This window comes from Sus scrofa, chromosome 4 (assembly GCF_000003025.6).
Source record: "Sus scrofa isolate TJ Tabasco breed Duroc chromosome 4, Sscrofa11.1, whole genome shotgun sequence".
Taxonomy (NCBI): Eukaryota; Metazoa; Chordata; class Mammalia; order Artiodactyla; family Suidae; genus Sus; species Sus scrofa.
The window spans coordinates 106,946,557-106,967,592 of NC_010446.5; the positions used below are offsets into that span (position 1 = coordinate 106,946,557).

At 39.3% G+C, this 21,036-nt stretch overlaps 1 protein-coding gene across 5 annotated transcripts in view; it reads right to left on the bottom strand.

Annotated features, from left to right (window-relative positions):
* The window catches only part of MAGI3 (membrane associated guanylate kinase, WW and PDZ domain containing 3), a 239,427-nt gene that overhangs the window by 65,940 nt on the left and 152,451 nt on the right, over positions 1 to 21,036 (bottom strand). For 3 of the 5 annotated variants that reach the window (XM_001925127.7, XM_021090716.1, XM_005655429.3), the window contains 3 exons: positions 16,378 to 16,587; positions 10,782 to 10,956; positions 6,516 to 6,595 (listed from right to left, as the gene is read on the bottom strand). In XM_001925127.7, the coding sequence (XP_001925162.4) occupies positions 6,516 to 6,595; positions 10,782 to 10,956; positions 16,378 to 16,587 (465 nt within the window). Of the gene's footprint in view, positions 1 to 6,515; positions 6,596 to 10,781; positions 10,957 to 16,377; positions 16,588 to 16,700; positions 17,343 to 17,374; positions 19,965 to 21,036 lie in introns of those variants that run through there. The other 2 variants (XM_013988138.2, XM_021090717.1) reach the window with 2 other exon arrangements.

Consider the following 21,036-nt stretch of genomic DNA (forward strand, 5'->3'; position numbering starts at 1 on the left):
CTGAAGGAATACACAGATAAGACAAAATCGAGGCTCTTACAGAATGTAGGTATCAGCTAGTTCCCGTGCAGTGTAGTAAGTACTACAATAGAAATACACATGCGGTACTGCTGTGCAGATGAGAGAACATCTAATCCCAACCTGGAAGAGAATGACAGACGAAGCTACAAAAAAAATATGTACTTTAGACGTGAGCTAAAAAGGATAAGTAGCTATGGGCCAGGTAGACACAGGGAACAAGGGTGGTTCCTGGCAGAAGAAACGGGACTGTGGCAAAGGCAAAGACAAAAATGAGTTATATGTATGGCATGAAAATATTCTGAGGAAGAAATAAAGAATTTAGTTCAGTTACAAAAAATCTTCAAGGCGTCCCCAAGGAGTCTAGACTTTACTCTGCTGATAGTAGGGAGCCATTTACTATAATGGCCACTAACCTGAGCAAGGGAGACGTTTGGAGGCAGGTATATTTTAGAAAGATTAATAGACAATAAAGCAAAAGCTTTTTTGATCATGCAGCCTTGTCAGTAAAAAAAGTCTGTACATGTACTTCTGAGAGAGATATGTGTATATATATGTGTGTGTATATATAAACATATATGCACGACTCTAATAATAAAATGTCTGTAATAGAGCATACAAAAATAGAAATTTTAAAAGGAGATGAATACTAAATAAGTAATTGTCACTATTTTACCTCAATGTGGTTTAAAAAAGCTCACATGAGGTGTATGAGAAGTGTCAGTTCTAATGTTTTCTCACTGTTACCTTGGCTTGCATATCTGCATTATCTTCAATTGGCAGTGTCTTTGCAGAAATCTTTCTAAGTCACATTGCAGTTTTGTGTGGACTAAAAACCATGGAACATAGTCTATAAATCCACTTAACTGGACATAAGTAAACTGTAAAACTTTATAGGGCTCTTGACAAGAGAAAGGGTGCCAGTTCTAGTCTTTTGTCAAGACACTCCGGGAAGGGTACATGATAATCTGATAAACAGGATGAGGCAGAATGCCACTGCCCTTCTGTAGATAAAATAGAGAAAAGCCTAATTTCTTTGCCCAATAGAAGCATTCTGACATTTTCTTTCTGGACCTGAATAGGCAGCTGGAACACACCAGGAACACCACCATTTTACAGACCACAGGCATAAAAGACATATTGGAGAAATAACTAGGAAAGAAAAAGATCAAGAATAATCCAAGGGTGTGGTGGGTAAAAGGAAGGCAGAGAAAGACATAAAAGGAAAACCATGGAGAGACACAGAGAGGAGAGAGGGATAGGTAGCTACGTGAAAAGGCAGAGATAGCAAAATGTTCGTGATAATATATATACTCACTGAAAAGTTCTTTCAATTTTTCTATGTGTTAGAAAATTTTCATAATAATCCATTGGCAAAGCACAGGGGAAAAAAAAAAATAAAGAACAACAGGAATTGGGAACTATACAAGGGAAGAGAGTAACAGAAGAGGAAAAAGCAAATACGCCTCAAAGGATTTGGCCCAGAGGAGCTGAGGATGGTACCTACGACAGAAAGAGGGATGCGGTGACTGTGGGAGAAAGATGTGAAATTCAGTTTTAAGTATGTTTATCTGAGAGTTCCCTGGTGGCTCAGTGGGTCAGGGTTCTGGTGTTGTCACTGCGTTGACTTGGGTGGCAGCTGTGCCACAGGTTTAATTCCTGGCCCTGAAATATCCACATGCTGTGGGCATGGCCAAAAAAAAATATTTATCTGAAGCGCTGGTAGAGCAATCAGAAAGTCTCAAACATAGCACGAAATACAGAAATAGCATTCAGAGCAAAGGACATGCTACAGATTTAGATAAGGGAACCAGCTCCAGCAAGTTGATAGTTAAGGCCATGAAAATAAATACATTCTACCAGGGACAACAGGAAAAGGCAGAGAATTAAACTGAAACAATCAGTAGGCAGGGAAAGAAATGGAGTCCAGGGAAAGAGACATGCCTGAGAAGACTAATACCACATTTACCGTCTTTAAAAAGTCCAATTCTGTCATATCACATGTTCCAGTTTACCTTTACAATGGCTAATTTCACCCTAAGAAACCTACTTCGGAAAGCCCTAGAGATAAGGGAAGTATGTTATAAAAATTTCTTTGAAAAATTATTTCTTGAGGTATTCAACAAAATGTACAGATCTTAAATGCTCATTCAGTGATCAATGTCAATTTAAGTGCTCATTCAGGAATAAATAAATGAGTTTGGGCATTGCATGTGCCTATATAACTGTCGCCCCAAACGAGGTGGAGAATATATCCATCATTTCAGAGAATTATTTCATTTCACCCTGCTCTCCCCTCATTTGCTCACTTCCGTCAGCCAGAGGAGTTTGCCTGTAGTGAGGCTTTAAACAATGTTCTTTTTAAGTACCCCTTCTTTTGAGTCTGGCTTCTTTCATTCGACATATTTCTGAGATTCATCTATGCTGCTGAGTGTTATCAACAGCTCTTTCTTTTTATTGACGAGTAGTATGTTGTTGCACAAACATACCACAAACTGTTTACCCACTCCAGCTGATGAATATCTGGAGTATTTCCAAGTTGGAACTTTTACCAATAAGGCTGTTGTGATCATTCAGGTAAAGTCTTTTGAGGAACCAATGTTTTCATTTCTCTTGATACAATATCTCAAAGGAAATTGCCAAAATTTCTCCAAAAGGTTTACATAATTTTATATCCCCACCAACTGAAAGTTCCAGTTGCTCTACAATCTCACCAATTGTGAGCATTGTATTTGACTTTAGCCCTTTGAGAGGGTGTGAATGGCATCATGCTGTAAGGATGATTAATGGTAAGTGCCTTTTAATGTTCTTTTTAGATTTATTTATTTTTCCTTGGCTTTTTAGGGCTACACCCACAGCACATGGAAGTTCCAAGGCTAGGGGTCCAATCAGAGCTGCAGGTGCAAGCCTATGTCACAGCCACAGACACAGCAACATGGGATCAGAGTTGCGTCTGTGACCTACACCACAGCTAACAGCAACGCTGGATCCTTAACCCACTGAGCGAGACCAGGGATTGAACCCGCATCCTCATGGATACTAGTGGTTTAGTACTACTAAGCCACAATGGGAACTCCCTATTTATTTTAATTAATTTATTTTTGGTTACACTTGCAGCATGTGGAAGTTCCCAGGCCTAGAACTGAACCTGCACTACAGCAGCGACCTAAGCCACAGCAGTGACAGCATCAGATTCTTAACCTGCTGCACCCCAAGAAAACTCCTATTCTCCCTTTTTAAAATTAAGTTGATGTACACACATTTTCATGTTCTCATTGGCTTTTTTTTTTTTTTTTTGTCTCTTTGCTTTTTCTAGGGCCGCTCCCGCTGCATATGGAGGTTCCCAGGCTAAGGGTCTAATCGAATCGGAGCTGTAGCCGTCAGCCTACGTCAGAGCCACAGCAACACGGGATCCAAGCTGCGTCTGCACAGCTCATGGCAATGCCAGATCCTTAACCCACTGAGCAAGGGCAGGGATCGAACCCACAACCTCATGGTTCCTGTCGGATTCGTTAACCACTGTGCCTCCACAACCTCATGGTTCCTGTCGGATTCGTTAACCACTGTGCCTCGACGGAAACTCCCGTCATTGGCTATTCTTTTATCTTCTTTTGTGAAGTGTCTGTTCCAGTCCTTTGACCATGTTAAAAAAAAAAAAAAACTTTATTGAGGTATAATTAACATGTCATTAAATTCTTCTGTTTTTGGAGGTCCTATCGTGGTGCAGTGGAAACGAATCTGACTAGGAACCGTGAGGCTTTGGGTTCGATCCCTGGCCTTGCTCAGCGGGTTAAGGATCCAGCGTTGCCGTGAGCTGTGGTGTAGGTCGCAGATGCGGCTCGGATCTTGTGTTGCTGTGGCTCTGGTGTAGGCTGGCAGCAACAGCTCCGATTCCACCCCTAGCCTGGGAACTTCTATATTCCGCGGCAGCAGCCCTAAAAAGGACAAAAGCAATAATAATAATAATAATGAAATAAAACTCTTCTGTTTTTAAAACAATTCAGTGATTTTTAGTAATTTACTGAGTTGTGCCACCATCACCATGATCCAGTTTTAGAACATTTCCGTCACCAGTAAGATCCCTCGTGCTGTGTACAGTCCTCAGTCCGGGGCAACCACTGACATACTCTGTCTATAGATTGGCCTATTCTGGACACTTCATGTGAATGGAATCATACAATAGCTGATCTTTCGTGCTTAGTTTTTCCACTTTGCGTAACATTTTTGAGGTTCGTTCATGTTGTGTTTCATTATTTTCACTGCTGAGTAGTATTCCACTGTATGCTTATGCCACAGTTTATTTATCCATTCATTGCTTAATGGACATCTGGGCTGTTTCCCCTTTTAAGCTATTATGACTAGGGCCACAGTGAACATTCACATTCAAGTCTTTGTGTGGGCATACGATTTCATTTCTCTTGGATAGATTATCTAGGAATATAAGTGCTGGATGATATGGTAATTTTTTTTGGCTGCAGCATGCAGTGACTTGATGTGGGATCTCACTTCCCATACCAGGGACTGAAACCAGACCGCAGTGGTAAAAGCACTGAGTCCTAAGCACTAGACCACCAGGGAACTCGTGGTATTGTAAATTATTTATTTATTTATTTTCGTCTTTTGTCTTTTTAGGGCCGCACCCATGGCATATGGAGGTTCCCAGGCTAGGGGTCCAATCGGAACTGTAGCCGCCGGCCTACACCACAGCCACATCAACGAGTGATCCAAGACGCGTCTGCGACCTACACCACAGCTCAGGGCAACACGGGATCCTTAACCCACTGAGCAAGGGCAGGGATCACCTGCAACCTCGTCGTTCCTAGTTGGATTCGTTAACCACTGAGCCACACCGGGAACTCCAGTATTGTAAATTTATATTTAACCTTTTAAGAAACTCCAAACTCCCATTCAAAGCAGTTGTGCTATTCTACATTCTTCCCAGCAATGTACAACGGTTACTATTTTGCCCCCATCTTTGTGAATCTCAAAGTTATGAAGATACTGTCCTAAGTTTTATTCTAAAAGCTTTAGGGTTCTAGCTATCTGAAATCAATTTTTGTACACGGAGTGAGGGCATAGTTGAAGTTCATTTCTCCTTAATTGTCCCATCATCATCTGCTAGAGACTTTCCTCCCCTCTCTGAACGGACTTGGCACCTTGGCTGCAAATGAAGTGATCACATATGTATGCATCGATTCCTGGATCCTTTTGTCTTGTCCCACTGATCCATTTGTCTTTCCTACAGACACTCACTCTTGAATGCTGCAGCTCAGGAAGTCTTCAAATCTGGGAGCCTAAGGCCTTTACCTTTGTCTTTTTTTTAAAGGATGTTTTGCTAACTAGAGCCTTTCTAGTTCCATATATGTTTTAGAATCAGGTTGTCGGTTTCTTAAAAACAGACTTTTAGAATTTTGATTGGGATTGTATTGAATCTAGATAACAAGTTAGGGAAGTGATCATTGGCAATATGAGTCATCCTATCAACATAGTATATCAATGAACACAGGGTATCGCTTCAGTAATTTTAAGTCTTCACTAATTCCTTCCAGTGATGTTTTTAAATTTTTAGGGTAGTGCACTTGCACATCTTTCAGATTTGCTCCAAAGTGTTTAATTTTTCATATCATTACAAAATATTTTAAGTATTTCATTTTTCAATTGTTTATTTCTAGAAAAATTCTTAATTTGCAATCTTGAACAAAATACATGTAAATTCTGCTTAAATTTTTCTCATAGATTGGAATTCAAGCTACAGGGCTATCTGAATCTCATTCTAATCTCATTTTTATTAAACCTAGGTGAATAATTTCTGATAAGTGATACAAAATGAACACAAATTACACCCACCTACACTCTAATTCGACACACATAGCAAATATTTTGGTTGGGGTAAATTCTACACTTATTTGTAAGACTACATATTAAACAGAACCTATAATATACTAGACAGACAAACATTATTATCTAAGTATTCTTAGAGAAATAATGTTTCTAATAAGCAACAAAAATTGTGTGTGGGGTGGGAGGTACATCAGAGACTCTACTGCTGAGTTCTACTGTAGCTTAAAATGGCTAAGGATTATAGATACTGGCACATCTATCCTATTGATACTAAGTTAAATATATTTTTTGAGGGATTAGCAGTCATGTTGAGGCTACCCTGTGGTTGAGAATATACCTAACTTACTAAAATATTTATTCAGAATTTTAAAAGTTTGCCTTTAAAACAAATGTGGAAAATGGTCCATTCATTTTTATTAGGATTTTCTAAAGAGGATTTAATTGCATACTTCTCAAGAAAGAGAAATAAAATCTCTCATAAAATTAGATGTAATGACACGATGACCAGAATTAGCTGATTATGACACCCACCCACTGCTCACGTGCTTTTGCGCATTACGGTTTGTTTAGGGTTTCGTACAATTCATTTGCTAATCAAGAACAACAAGAAGGGACAAAGAGAAGAGATACGGTAGAAAAAAATTCTGAATCTCTACCTCCATCTTCACAGTCTTCAGGGGCTTTGGCTTTCTTACAAAGGCGAGGATCCAACCAGGTGGTTGTCTTGGTATTGTGGCTGGAGAACAAAGATTTCAATTAGAAACAGTGAAATAAAGAGGGAGAAAGGTATTTCAAAAGCAAGGATGAAAAGTGACAAAAAGGGATATGATGTTTGAACATTTATCTCTCTGGGCTTCATTTGTATACCTCTGATTCAACAGTCCTCTTCTTCTCAGTCTGTTACTTCAAAACTGCCACAAAGGAAAGGTAATGCTAGAGGCACTAATTTGAGAATGAAGACTCTAAAGAAGGCATACAGTGCCAAGTGCATAACAACAGATGCTGATGTAAGGAGTCAAAAGCGTTTCAAAGGCTGGGCACATGGCCCCATACTGTGCATTATCTTAGCCAAAAAAGCTGCCCTGAAAACCCTGCTTACTTGCTGGCTGAATTCCTTCCTCCTTTCCTTCAAAGAACATTACATTTCTTAAGTGCCTTTGATGTGTGGACATTGGGCTGGGGGCTGGGAAGATAGAGAGGAAGAAGCCATCAGAGCCTCTGCCCTCACTGGGACTCTTTAAAGAGTTAGAATCTAATACAACATTAGAAGTCAACTATACTCCAATCAATTTAAAAAAAAAAAAAACAGTTAAATAAAATAGAAAGTGTCTGTTTCCGCAACATGCAAGTAATAATGATGGATTTAGTAAAAATCAACTCTACAAAATTGTTTTCATCAGTATGGACCATATATTTAACAGGAAGAAAAAGGTAGATCAAAGAGATCCCCCTGGAATTCCTGTCATGACGCAGTGGAAACGAATCCGACCAGGAACCATGAGGTTGCGGGTTTGATTCCTGGGCTGGATCAGTGGGTCAAGGATCTGGCGTTGCAATAAGCTGTGCTGTAGGTCGCAGATGTGGCTTGGGTCTGGCATTCCTGTGGCTCTGGCGTAGGCCAGTGGCTAAAGCTCTGATTAGACCCCTAGTCTGGGAACCTCTCTATGCTGCAGGTGCAGTCCTAGAAAGACAACAACAACAAAAATCCCCCTCACTCCTTTGCATGAAGTAGGCCTCAGATGCTTCCAAAGAGCAGTGTGTGTTTAATTTCACTATGGGTCATAATCAGTTAGCTTCAGGGCAGGTCACCATGCAGCAAATAATAAAGCTAAGATAAAGCTATCACACTGCAGAGTATACAGTGTTTAAGTATCTGAAATATGAGGATAGGAGTTTGCATCATGGCTCAGTGGAAACGAATCTGACTGGTATCCCTGAGGACGCAGGTTTGATCTCTGGCCTTGCTGAGTGGGTTAAGGATCTGGCGGTGCCATGAGTTGTGGTGCAGGTTGCAGATGCGGATTGGATCTGGCGTTCCTGTGGCTACGGTGCAGACCAGGAGCTGCAGCTCCAATTGGACCCCTAGCCTGGGAAGCTCCATATGCTGTGGGTACAGCCCTAAAAAAGAAAAAAAAATAAGTAGTATGAGGATATTCAAGAAAGAAAAAATCATGGAAGAAAATGTATAGGAAGGATGACTAAAAAGTGCAACAAAATGTAAAGTTACTATCAGATCAGTCTGAGAATAACAATGTGAACGTATCATCTTTTCCTGGTGATTTCAGTCAGATTAACTCACTAACCTCTACACTGACCACTCTTGGGAAAGGAAGCCAACGGTTTCAAGGAATTAATCACATCTTCTATTCCTTTTCTGGAATGCTGAATAATGCATAATCTAAGCAAGAGAAATTGGGATTGTTTCTAGAAAGTCTGTGTTATCCCTTCTGTCAAAAAGATAATCTCCCCAGACTAAAACCAGTTAAAGCAATCTTGGCAAAATGAAAATGATCAGGACTCTAAAGCCCAGGAGCATACAGGGTGCCAGAAAAATAATACATACCAACATGGACATATCTAGCTAAACCAAATTCAAAGTTGCTACTTGAGAAATAATGCTTGACTTTAGTTCCAAAGACCCAAAACTGTTACTGCTAAATTAGCAGATGTGGGCAATCTGCTAGGATTTTACTCGTTATTTCCCAAGGTAAAGAAATGCCGATGGAGTCTATACGCAGAACAAAATAGCTAAAGACTATAGACCTATATTAATATTTTTTACAGATTCATGATCTAATGGCAGCAGTAACACAAGACTAAACACATTAGCTACAGCAAGCAAGAGAGTTTGATCAAGCAGCACATAATATTATTCAACTATATTCTGGATATTAACCACTTATCAGATACATGGTTTGCACGTATCTTCTGTTCCATAGATGGCACTTTCACTCTGCTGATTGTTTCCTTTTGCTGCACATTAGTTTTAAAGTTTGATGTAGTCCCATTTGCCTTTTTTTGCTTTTGTTTGCTATCATATCTAAGAAGTCCTTACCAAATTCAACATCATGAAGCTTTTCCCCTGTCTTCCTTCAGGAATTTTTTTAGTTTCAGATCACACATTTAGGCATTTAATACATTTTTTTTCCTTTTTAGGACTGCACATGAGGCATATCGAAGTTCCCAGACTAGAGGTCGAATCAGAGCTGCACCTGTTGGCCTACACCACAGCAACAGCAATGCCAGATCTGAGCCGCATCTGCGATCTACACTGCAGCTTGCGGCAATGCCAGATCCTTAACCCCACTGAGCAAAGTCAGGGGTCAAACCCATATCCTCGTGGATACGAGTCAGGTTCTTAACCTGCTGAGCCACAATGGGAACTTCCAGCCTTTAATACATTTTAATAATGTTCACCTATAAAAACATTTCTTTTACAAATTCTCCCCTCTGCTCCCAGAATTTACTAACTTTATCTCTGTTTGCAGGGTGAAGGGCTGTCAGCTTCAGTGTCTCATAATGTGCTTCTAGAGACACCTTAGCCTCTTGTAGTGACTCTACATCTTACCTGGCGATTTAGTTCTAAAGTCAGCATTAAAGTCAAAAGTCTAAATTACCCTTAAAAGGCCCCTTAAATTAGAGCACACCTGATTTTGTTTTGTATAATCCCGGCCATTAGTGTGTACATAAATATATAATGTAATCAATAAGGTACCATATATGGTAAAAAGAACACCATGTATATAAAATTCACATCTTTTCTTTTTTTTTTGTCTTTGGTCTTTTTAGGGCCGTACCCACGGCACATGGAGGTTCCCAGGCTAGGGGTTGAACTGGAACTGTAGCCGCCGGCCTACACCACAGCCCAGCAACTTCAGATCCAAGCCGCGTCTGCAACCTACACCACAGCGCACAGCGACACCGGATCCTTAACCCACTGAGTGAGGCCAGGGATCGAACCCGCAACCTCAGGGTTCCTAGTCGGATTTGTTTCCGCTGCACCACGATGGCAACTCCAAAATCCACATCTTTTAAACACTAGAATCACACTCGTACAGCAAGCTATTCACTCTATGGGAAGATTGTGGAATTTGGGACCAATTGAGGAAACAAGTTCAAGTCTCCCACCCCTGATTCCTTTCTGAGTATGTATATATTTTTTTGAGTGTAGGTTCAGCCCTCGATATTTTAATTATTATTTAATTATTATATTCTATTACTTTACTACATTCATATTCTACCTCCGGGCAAATCACCTTAAAGAGAATTATAGCTACATGGGAATATAAAAATACTTCCTATTTTATAGTATATTTGCATAATTATTTGTATAATATTTGTACTCAGGTGCAAACAATATAAAATTTTAGGTTGAGCAAATACACATGGTATTACATTAATAGGCTTTTCCACAGAATAATTTTATTTTGGGGGAATTTATATTGTACCAATTGCTCTAAGTATCAGTGACGTTTTCCTCCTATATTACTTAACTAGATCGCCTGAATACATCAATTCCAAACTCTAGGTCTGAAAATATTTAGCTCATTTAATAAATATGGCTCCCTTCCAAATGACAGTAATTTGTGAAATGCTCATTTGGACAATCTATCCAAAAGGTTTTTTAAAAAAAAGCAAAGCAAAATACCCTTTATTCCTTGTATTTTTCCTGATAAATCTGTTTTTAATCCTCCAGTTTCTAATCAAAGCAGAGGTCAAGTACCCTGTGACTTTATCCAAATCAAATCAAAATGAAATACCATCCAGGGAAATAGTCAGATCAAGAATGTATCATAGCTTGTATGAACAGTACTTTTAAAGAAAGAAGAAAGAAACGGAAGCCTTGTGAAATGGGGTTGAGAAAATTTAGGCAAGTCTCACAGTGACAGGGCACATCAGAAAAGACTCAGACACTTGCTTACTCAATGAAGTAGATCATTCCTGTGTCAGTGTAGGCCATTTCCCAGTTTTTTGGCAGTGGTTCCAGATTCTCATCTCTCATCATGTAATTTCTAAAGTCCATGGAACTGTTTGTTTGGTTGTAACTCGGGACGGTCTTCATCCAATCAGATGCCTCAGAATGCCTCTCTCGGTTTTCTGTTTTTCGAACAGATGAGAGTGAAAAGTAAAGTTACATTCTCTTCAAACAGTGCTATTTCTAACAAAATGCCAAATATATATGGCAAATTTCCTTGTCTGTCTACATTCTGTTTTAATTTTTGAACAAAACAAAGAAGCATACTGACTTTTGTCTTTTTTTCCTGCTTTTTCGGGCTGCACCCGTGGCATATGGAAGTTCCCAGGCTAGGGGTTGAATCAGCGCTGTAGCTGCCAGCCTAGGCCACAGCCCTGCCAGATTCAAGCCGAGTCTGGGACCTACATCACAGCTCAGGGCAACACTGGCTCCTTAATCCACTGAGTAATGTCATCATGGATACTGGCCGGGTTCATTATCGCTGAGTCATAATGGGAACTCCCACATACTGATTTTTTTCATTTGCTAAGTGACATTAACCCTGTGCAGCACCTCTGATGCTAGTTTGGGAAAGAAGCAAAAAACAACACTAGAACCAATTCTCTATATACTAAATATGTACCAATTGATATTATATCTATGACAACAGCCACACCAGCCCTTATCCTGCCCTTTTATGCACCAGGCTCTATTTTGAGGACTTTACACATCTTAACTCATCAACTTCACAGCAACCTTGTGAGTATATACTGCTATTACTGCCATTTCATAGATAAGGAAACTAAAGCACAGCAAGGTGAAGTTAATTTCGTCAAGGTTACACAGCTAATAAACAGCAAAGCCAGGATGTGAATTTCAGCTGTCTGTGCTCTTAACAGTTCTGTCAAGCCTACTTGTACACACTTAACATAGGCCTTCAAAAAAATACTAATTAAAAAAAATTAAACCCAGTAGACTTCCTATTGTTAAACATAATTCTCTGTTGGTAATAATTAAAATCCTTTTAGAGTCCCAAAGTCCACAATATAGGTTAAGAATTCTAAAATTTGGTTCCCCTCTAGGGAGCTCACAATTCCTACACTTAGAACTTGTTTCTAGAACTTTAAAGATAACACGGCTGTAGTAACTTCAAACTGCAGGCAATGCCTCAGGATCAGAGAATCTTAGAAAGGGCCGTAGATCCCATTATATGTTACTCCTCATAGTACTTTCACTCCAACCATCATTTATTTATCCAACCAAGTTCTGTAACCCACTAAACCTACTAGTTACTGCCTTTCACTGTTTCTCACCCCATCCATGCCCCTGCCATCGCCTCATTGCCCTACGTACCTAACGTACCCACAATCAACCACTGTAATCATTCCTCTGTAGGTGCTTCTGATTCCTTTGCCCCGGCCCTCATCACACTTGCCTGGCTGAACTAGAACTCTGCTTAGATCTTACTCTCTGCCTACTCTTTGCCAATATATGTAGCTGAATGCAGGAAGCACAAACTAGTTCACTTTTAACTTATGATCACTAACCTCGAGAGTGCATTATAATGATGTACGACAGCCATGGGACATTTCTTTAGTCCATTCACCCTGACTCTCCAAGATAAGTATTTCATACCTTCTTTCTCCTTAAATCGTCTACTTTCGCCTTATCCTTAATCTCATTTCATGACCTTGATTCTGAGAAAACAGAAGCAAGCCGAAGAGAATTTCCGCAAATTCCCACCGTCATATCTACACAGCAACTGTGTCCACCTATTCCACCTTCTGTTACTATGAAGAACAGTCTGCTTCTAGCAGATATCCCCACCCCCTCTTGCCTCTAGCGTCCCTCTGTCTCTCATCACCAGTCTGTCTTACCTGGTAGATCGTATCCATTTACACAAAAACAAATCATTTCCCCATTCTTTAAGAGGAAATGAAGTAATTCTCTTTCCCCTCCAGCGAGCATCTCATTTCTCTCCCTTTTATACCAAACCTCCTTGAAAGAGTTTATACTTGCTACCTCCACGTCCCCTCTTCCATTTATCTTGAACTCACTCCAACAAGGCTTCTGATTGCTCATCAATAAAACTCTTCTTATCCAGGTCACCAATCATCGCCACGCGGCTAAATCCAATGATCAATGCTCAGTGTCCATCTTACTTGCGCTATCAGGAGCATCTGATATGGGGAGGTGAATCACTCTTTTCTGAAATACTCTCTTCCCCTGGCGTCCAGGACACTGTACTCTCCTGGTGCTCCTATCTCACTGGCTCTTCTCAGTCTGCCTGATCCCCATATACTCGAGTGCCTTCTCAGGGTTCAATCCTTGGACCTTTTCTACACTCGCTCTCCTGGTGATCTCACTCAGTGTCATTGCTATACAAGCTGTATGATGATGGTGTCCAAATGTGTACCTTCAGACCAGACCAGAGCCTTTTAAATCCAACTTCAAACACGACCTTTCCATTTGGATGCTAATGAACATCTCAAACTTAAATATCCCGGCCTGAGCTCTCTTTCCCACCCCAAACGGACTCCTCTTAAAACCCTTCTCATATCAATACCTGCAATTCCATTCTTCTAGACACTAAAACCCTTGGAATGACCTCTGACTTTGCTCTCAAACCTCATATCCAGTCTGTTGACAAGTATTATTGGCTCAGGCCACTTCTTACCTTTCATGCTTTCAATGGGCCTATGCCACCATTTTTCACTTAAATTACCATAATAACCTAACTAGTGTCCCTGTTTATGCTCATGCCCTTCTACTGCCTATTCGTAATACAGTAGCCAGAGTGAACCTAATAAAACTTGTTTTATCACAGCACTCTTCTAAAAACCATAGAATGGCTTCTCATCTCAGAATAAAAAGCAAAATTCTTCCAATGACCTCTAAGGCCCTACAGAGTGACTTCTGCCCCACCCTTCCCCATCATCTGCCTGATGACATTGCTTTCCTTGCTCTCTGAATAATCCAGGCAAGCTCCCACCTCAGGGCTTTTGTATTTATAATTCCCTTTGGCTGGAATGTTCTTTACCAAGATATTTTGAGCTTCCTCCCCTCACTTCTTTCAACGTCCTCTTCTCAGTGAGATCTTTTCTGACCTCACTCTGTCTAAAGGTGCCAACTTTGGCCACTGCTACTTTTTAATCCTTTTCCTCCTCTGCTTTTCCCCTTTAGCACCATCGAACATACTATATGTTATTTTTTTTATGGTGGATGATGCTGTCTCTCCCACCAGAAGGTAAGACTCACAAAGACAGGGGTTTCTGTCTGCTTTGTTCACTGCTTCATTCCCAGCTTTTAGAATAATACCAAGGCACTTGGTAGCCTAGCAGGTACTCAATAAATATTTGTTGAATGAACAATGTGAATGAAACACATGATTTATTCTTTATATAGAAAAAGTGAGAGAAATTAAAAAGACACCCATTGTATAAACCAATCTGAGAGGGATTTACATTCTTGGAATACAAATAGACTGGAGAAAAGCAGAAGCAACTATAAGAGCTATTATATTTTTCGGGATACAGTTTCAAGAGACTGCATAAAGGAGTTTGCTGAGCAGCCAATGACTTGAAAATGTTGTTTATCTAATACCACCTCCTGGAAAAAAAATTTAGCATTACTGCCTAACATATATCATCCTATTGGGACACATTAGCATTCTTATTCTCAGCAAGATATAAAATAATATACATATTAGTATATACAAATAAACTTCTATCTAGCCTCTCCTACCTCCATTCCCCAACGATTATCTGATTTTTCAAGGCAGGGATTTTAGTCCCCCAAAGCAATACACAAAGCAACTTTGAATAAGTTAACCACAATGGTTAGTACTGATTCAGAAAAGACCAAGGGCTTTTATTTTCTGTTTCAAAGAGATATACAATCCAATGGAAGTGTTTTATGATACCCTCACACAAGAGGGAATATACAAACTACCTCCCACACATCTTGGATACCCCCCCCCTTTCTTTTTGTCTTTTGTCCTCTTGGGGTTGCATCCGAGGCACATGGAGGTTCCCAGGCTAGGGGTCTAATTGCAGCTGTAGCCGCCAGTCTACGGCGGAGCCACAGCAACGCAGGATCCGAGCCTCGTTTGCGACCTACACCACAGCTCACGGCAATGCTGCATCACTAACCCACTGAGTAAGGCCAGGGATTGAACCCGCAACCTCATGGTTCCTAGTCGGATTCGTTTCTGCTGCGCCACAACGGGAACTCTTACACTCCCTTTAAATGTTAGCATCAAAGAGTATGTAACATCTGGTTTAACAACTGGCTCACATGGCAAGCATAAACTATTGAGTTGACAGCTAAGTTTATCTCTAGGGGAACTGCAGCGGTTACTGAAAGGCTCTGCATTAGAAGTAAAAAAATAAGAGCATTTTCTTTTCCTTCAAATTAACAACATAAAAATTCCCATATTCAGACAGAGTCATGGTCTCTAATCCCAGTCTTAAGCATTAAAATTGTTAATACATGTAATTTTATGGAAGAGCAAAGCTGACATCAGCATCATCAATTAGATGTGGATTTACCTAACCCTTTTTAGAGCTGTTTTCACCGAAATACATTGGCGTAATTCATTAAACATACATGTGACATAACAATGTGAGATGTTGGGACCATTAAACAGGACTCACACTTGAGGGAGATGCAAGTGGTGAATGTATTAAAACAATAGATATAATATATATTGCAAATTTTAATAACTCATGAAGGAAAATATCAGGATGTTTTGGAAAATGATATGGTAATGGATTCAGCAAATTTGAGGATATAAGCAAATTCATTCATTACTGGGTGCCAATAAGATTATTTTTTTAGTTTCTAGTATATGCCATGCACTGTTTATGGTTCAAGAAATCCAACAATGAACAAAACAAGCAAGAATTCCAGCCCTTATAAATCTAATGTTTTGAATGGAGATATTATAATAAATACCCCTGAAATCAGTTTTGCTATGAGTCTATGGTTTCCTACTTATACTCTTAATTAGAGGTTATAAGAATTTCCTAAGTAATCACTACCTTCTTTAAGGGTCCTCTAAAGAAGATTCTCCACCACAAAATTTTTGGTGGTTTTGGAAAATTTTTTTGAGTGATTTAGAATTTAAACTCAAAATACTGCTAACAGATCTTTAATATAATTTTTACTAGCTTATTTCCAAATATCTGTATTTTGTTTTGGATGAAGGCTGTATTTCATTCATATTCTATAAAGCAGGACTTAGGCCAATAAGATTCTAATATTTAAGCATCAGAAACAGATCTCTTAAGCCGCAGGGTAATGGCATATTATATTCATACAAATGACATACCATATTATAATTGATTTATCAAAACTGCCACTTGGGGCACCTCACTTCAGCTTACAAAATGGTCAACAAGAGACACACTTTGCTTCACACAAAACCTTACAAAAAGAAAAAAAACAACTTAGAATCCCACGCCTTTCTCTGCATATGCTTTGTAAAAAATTGTACTGCTTTCAATTCAGTGTCATATTACAACCCAGAGAATCAGTCAGAAATTGTTCATCTGTTCACAAACCTGCATTTCCACTGCCATTAACAGCTTCCTTGTCTTCATCTTCTTCCTCTTCGGGAAGAGAGCTGTCCATTCTTTCCATCTTGCTGACAGATGTAGTTCGTTTTCTTTGGGATTCTGTGTCAAACTCATTATCAAAGAGGACCTGATCAACCGGATCTGGCTGGAAAGGGCTGGGCTCCGCTGGAGGCTTGGGAGTTCCATAGAAGTTTCCTGAAGTGAACAAAATAACTGCAGCTGAAAGTACTAATGTTGAGTTGAGAGTCAGAACAATGTGATCTAGTGTATGTCTCTGCCGTGTATCTTAGGGTTTTTTTCATACCCACCATTGGCCAAAAGAAGGCCAAAGCACCTTTTCCTGGGAAGAGGAGGCAGTAGAATGACCAGGAGGAATGGATAGCACAAGTGCCCTCCATCATATATTATCTAACATTTTAAGACTAATTGTACTAAAGCCAGGAAGTTGACTTTAAGTGTGTAGGTTATTTATTCCTACAGGGCTTGCTTTGCATGGGTTCTATATTAGTGCCTAATTTGTGAATTTAAATGCATCAATGCTCTCATGCAAGACTAATTGGCATAAAAAGTGGGAGTAAAGGAGGAGAAAACTAATTCAAATAATTTTGTTCTGGTGTGAAACATAATGAACTATTTTGGTGAAATAAGGAAACACGCAGGCAAAGGAGAAAGCTAAGAACCAACCAGTCTGTTTTGAAATGCAGGCTGCATGTATAAAAGTAATTTTTAAAAGTTTTTCTGAGCATTTAAATTATATTATTTTATCAGACAATCCAGTGAACAAATAGAGGCTTTACTAGCATAATTCAATGTTGGCTTACTCTCAGGCAAGTAAGAAATACTTTAATATGTTAAGTCTTAAAAATCAGTAATTTTTGCACTAAAAATGAATGTCGCAGAATAGAAAGAAAACAATTGAATATCTTCTCAATTTGCCATACAGTCCCCAGTAGGCAGCCACAGACAATGGAAAAGTGCTCACTGGGTTTAATCTGCATTAACAGTTGTGGTTCTTGGTTTAACCTTTTATCCATCTCCATGCTGATGTTATAGAAAGATAGACAGGGAGTCCAATACTCATGATCTTCTTTCATTATTTTTGAAAATCACATCTCCTAATTAAATTCCTTGGCTCCTAAGGACGTCATTAGGATGGTTGTTCACATACGGTAAATTAATGGTGTATGTGACGTATTACTTTTCCTAGATAAAAAAAGAAAAGCATAGGTTGTTTACTGTATCACTGAGGCCAATCTATAAATAACACAGTTTGCCTTAAGTCGTGCACGCTTTGCTGGGGAAAAATATTAAAACGGATTCTTCGGTTTTGACTTTGGGCAGTAATTGTCATTAAAATATTCAAGATAAAAAATGAAGCCTAACTAATAATACTTTTCAGCCTTTCCCTACGGATTTATTCCCTTGCTTCCAAATCCATGTTTGAAATGGAGTTACTCTGGTCATGCCAACGGAAGCAAAAAATCACATTAAAACAGAGCATCTCTACAAATGGTTCTGGTCCACAAGAAAAGCAAGGACCAATGGCAAAGCCGGTTCCCACTTCTCTGGGACAGAGGGCACAGAGATGCTCCAGACAGAGGTTTGGCTGGGGAGCAGGATGTGGTTCAATACATTCATGAGGATGAATAGATTCCTGTATTATATCCAACAATCATGCTACCAGGGAATGTGGATGTACCACGAAAAAGTAAGAAGTCTACTTTTCCCAAGGATGGTAGTTTTACAGGAAACAACTAGAAACACATTATAGTGGGTATGCTTAGTAATTATTACCTAATTCTAGAAGGTTTAATTTTTTGTAGAGTGAAAATTAGAAAAATTCAGGATATTGTGACTGCTTTGTCCACAGTCACTGATAAGAGTTTAGGACTACATAATACATTCTGGCAGTTTCCTAATTTTAAAAAATTATTAGCTGAGATTAAAAAAGAAAACTAGCATTGCTTATAAAAATAAATTTGATCTACTTTTCTTGAGTTATTGGTAAATATCAAGATTTCAGATTCAGGAAGGTAGAGAGTTGCAAGGTTTGTGAACTCTACCACGGTTATTCACAGAAATAGTTTTTTCATCTTTGTGAAGCTGTTTTGGAGCATTTTCTCTTTTTTGGAGAAAAATTTTTACAATGGAACAATCAACTATTAGATATTTTAAACTGCTCTGAAATCATAGACCATAGTGTTAGAATAGTATTAGGAACTTATTCATTTATTTACACATCCCCAGATACTAACTTTAGCCAGATTCCCTCAGGTCTCCCCCTTTCCCCTCTTTAAGGACACAGATGTATGGTCACATATACAATTAAACCCTCACTTCCTGTCTCTGTCCTCCCCTCTCTCTCCTTGAGTTATTCTAATGTTGGTATATGTCATTTCCCAGCAGAGTGTGTGTATCCAGAACATGTGTCTATGCACACATAACATATAAATACTATAATTTTAATAAAAGCTTCATCTCGTGCTTATGACACTTCATAGCTTTCTAAATAATATACTGTCCAAACCCTTTGGCAACCTTTTTATACAACTGTTTCTAAAATGTTTTCTTATTGATACATGTCCATTCTAGTTTACCTAACTGCTATATAGTAGTCCCTTTTTATGAACAAATTAAAATGTATTTTACTCATTCTCCTACTGAAAGACCTGTTTCTATTATCTCCTTGTTTCAAATAATGCTATAGGCTATTTTGGTATTCTATACATGTCTACATATGCACATAGACAAGGGTTTTTCTAGACTAAGCCTCCAGAGGGAAGTGCTGGGTCGGAGTTAGGTGCATCTCAGAATTCACTGGCTATTATCAAGATGCTCTGCAAAGGGACTGTACCGTTTTATATTCTACCCAGCTGTGTGTGGGAGCTTCCATTTCCCACAATTATCAGACTTTAAAATTTCTGTCAATCTGATGGGTGTGAAATGGTGGCTGACTGTTATTTCAATTTGCATGTCCTCTGAATTGAGTGTGCAGTAGCTAATAATGTGGTATGTGCCACTGTGCCACTGTGTCACATACCAGGTCCTTAACAGGAGAAAATGTGGGAGAATGTCTTCTTGATCTAAGGACAGGGAACAACTTTTTTCTTTTTTTTTTTCCTTTTTCAGCCACAGCTATGGCGTATAGAAGCTGCCGGGCCAGGGACTGAACTGAGCTGCAGCTGTGACCTACACCACAGCTGTGACAATGCCAGATCTTTAACTCACTGCACCACAGCAGGAACTCCTCAGAGAATGACTTCTTAAAACAAAACTTCAAAGCACAAATCATAAGGAAAACAGTGATAAATCTGCTAGATAAAAGTTAAGGATTTCTGTTTAATGGAGAAACACAGGACAAGGTTATTAGGAGTCAGAATGGGAGAAAAACATCTATATCCAGCAAGGGATTGATATCTAAATAAGTATCAAAACATTTAAGGAATCTCTGCAAACTGGAATGTGATTTAGATCTCACTTCTTTAAAAGTGGACAAAGGAGGAGTTCCTGTCGGGGTGCAGCGGAAACGAACCTGACTAGGAACTGTGAGGTTGTGGGTTCAATCCCTGGCCTCGCTCAGTGGGTTAAGGATCTGGCGTCACCATGAGCTGTAGTGTAGGTCTCATATGTGGCTTGGGTCTGGCATTGCTGTGGCTCTGGCATAGGCCAGCAGCAACAGTTTCGATTAGACCCCTAGCCTGGGAACTTCCATATGCCGCAGGTGCAGCCCTAAAAAGACAAAAGACCAAAAAAAAAAAAAAAAAAAGTGTAAAAAGGAAATGAAAACAATTTGCAGAAGCCCAAAAAATGTAAAAACCCTATGAAAAGATGCTCAAACTCTTGGACTCTCAGAGAAACTAAAATTAAAAATGAGATACCATTTCTACAACCATCAGATTGACAAAATTATAAAGCTGGATGATGGCGGGTATTGATGAGGACATGAAATCATTACTACGCTGCTGCAGAACCATGTCCACGTGGCACTGCTGGTAGAATACAGACTGTGGAGCTACCCAAAACTACTCCATCAGATGACCTGCATGTATACCTTACAAGCCGACAGTTCGGCTCTTGGGTATATACTCCGCAGACATTCTCACACAGCTCTCTCTGTAAGGTGCCAGGTGTGAGGATGCTGCAGATTTATCGGTGGTGATGGGGAACTGGAGGCAATCTGGAAGTCCATCACTAGAATAGTTAGGTAAAATGTAGCAGATTCACAAAGTGGAGTACTGTGCAGTGGTTAAAAAGTAGTGAATTACATGCAGATACAGTATACCGACATGGATGAATCTAAAAAACAGTAATAAGTGAAAACAGTCAAAAACTAATTTTATATAGAACATGGTCCAGATGCAAATGATACCTGTACACAAGACACAACATACATTTTGCAAGAATAAATATACCAACAAAAATATACATGTTAAACACATCGGAATGCTTGCCTATAAGAGGGAGGTGAATGAGAGGAGGCTCTTTGGATGAAAATAAAAAATAAGCAGCTGTCATTTCCTCTGAGAAGTCCTCACTGGCCGTCTTAACTAAACAAGACTTTCCTATTCTCTTCTTTAAATCCCTTGTTTTTGTTTCCTTCATAACATCTCAATTTAGTTATTTGGTTAGTTTTTTTGACTGCCT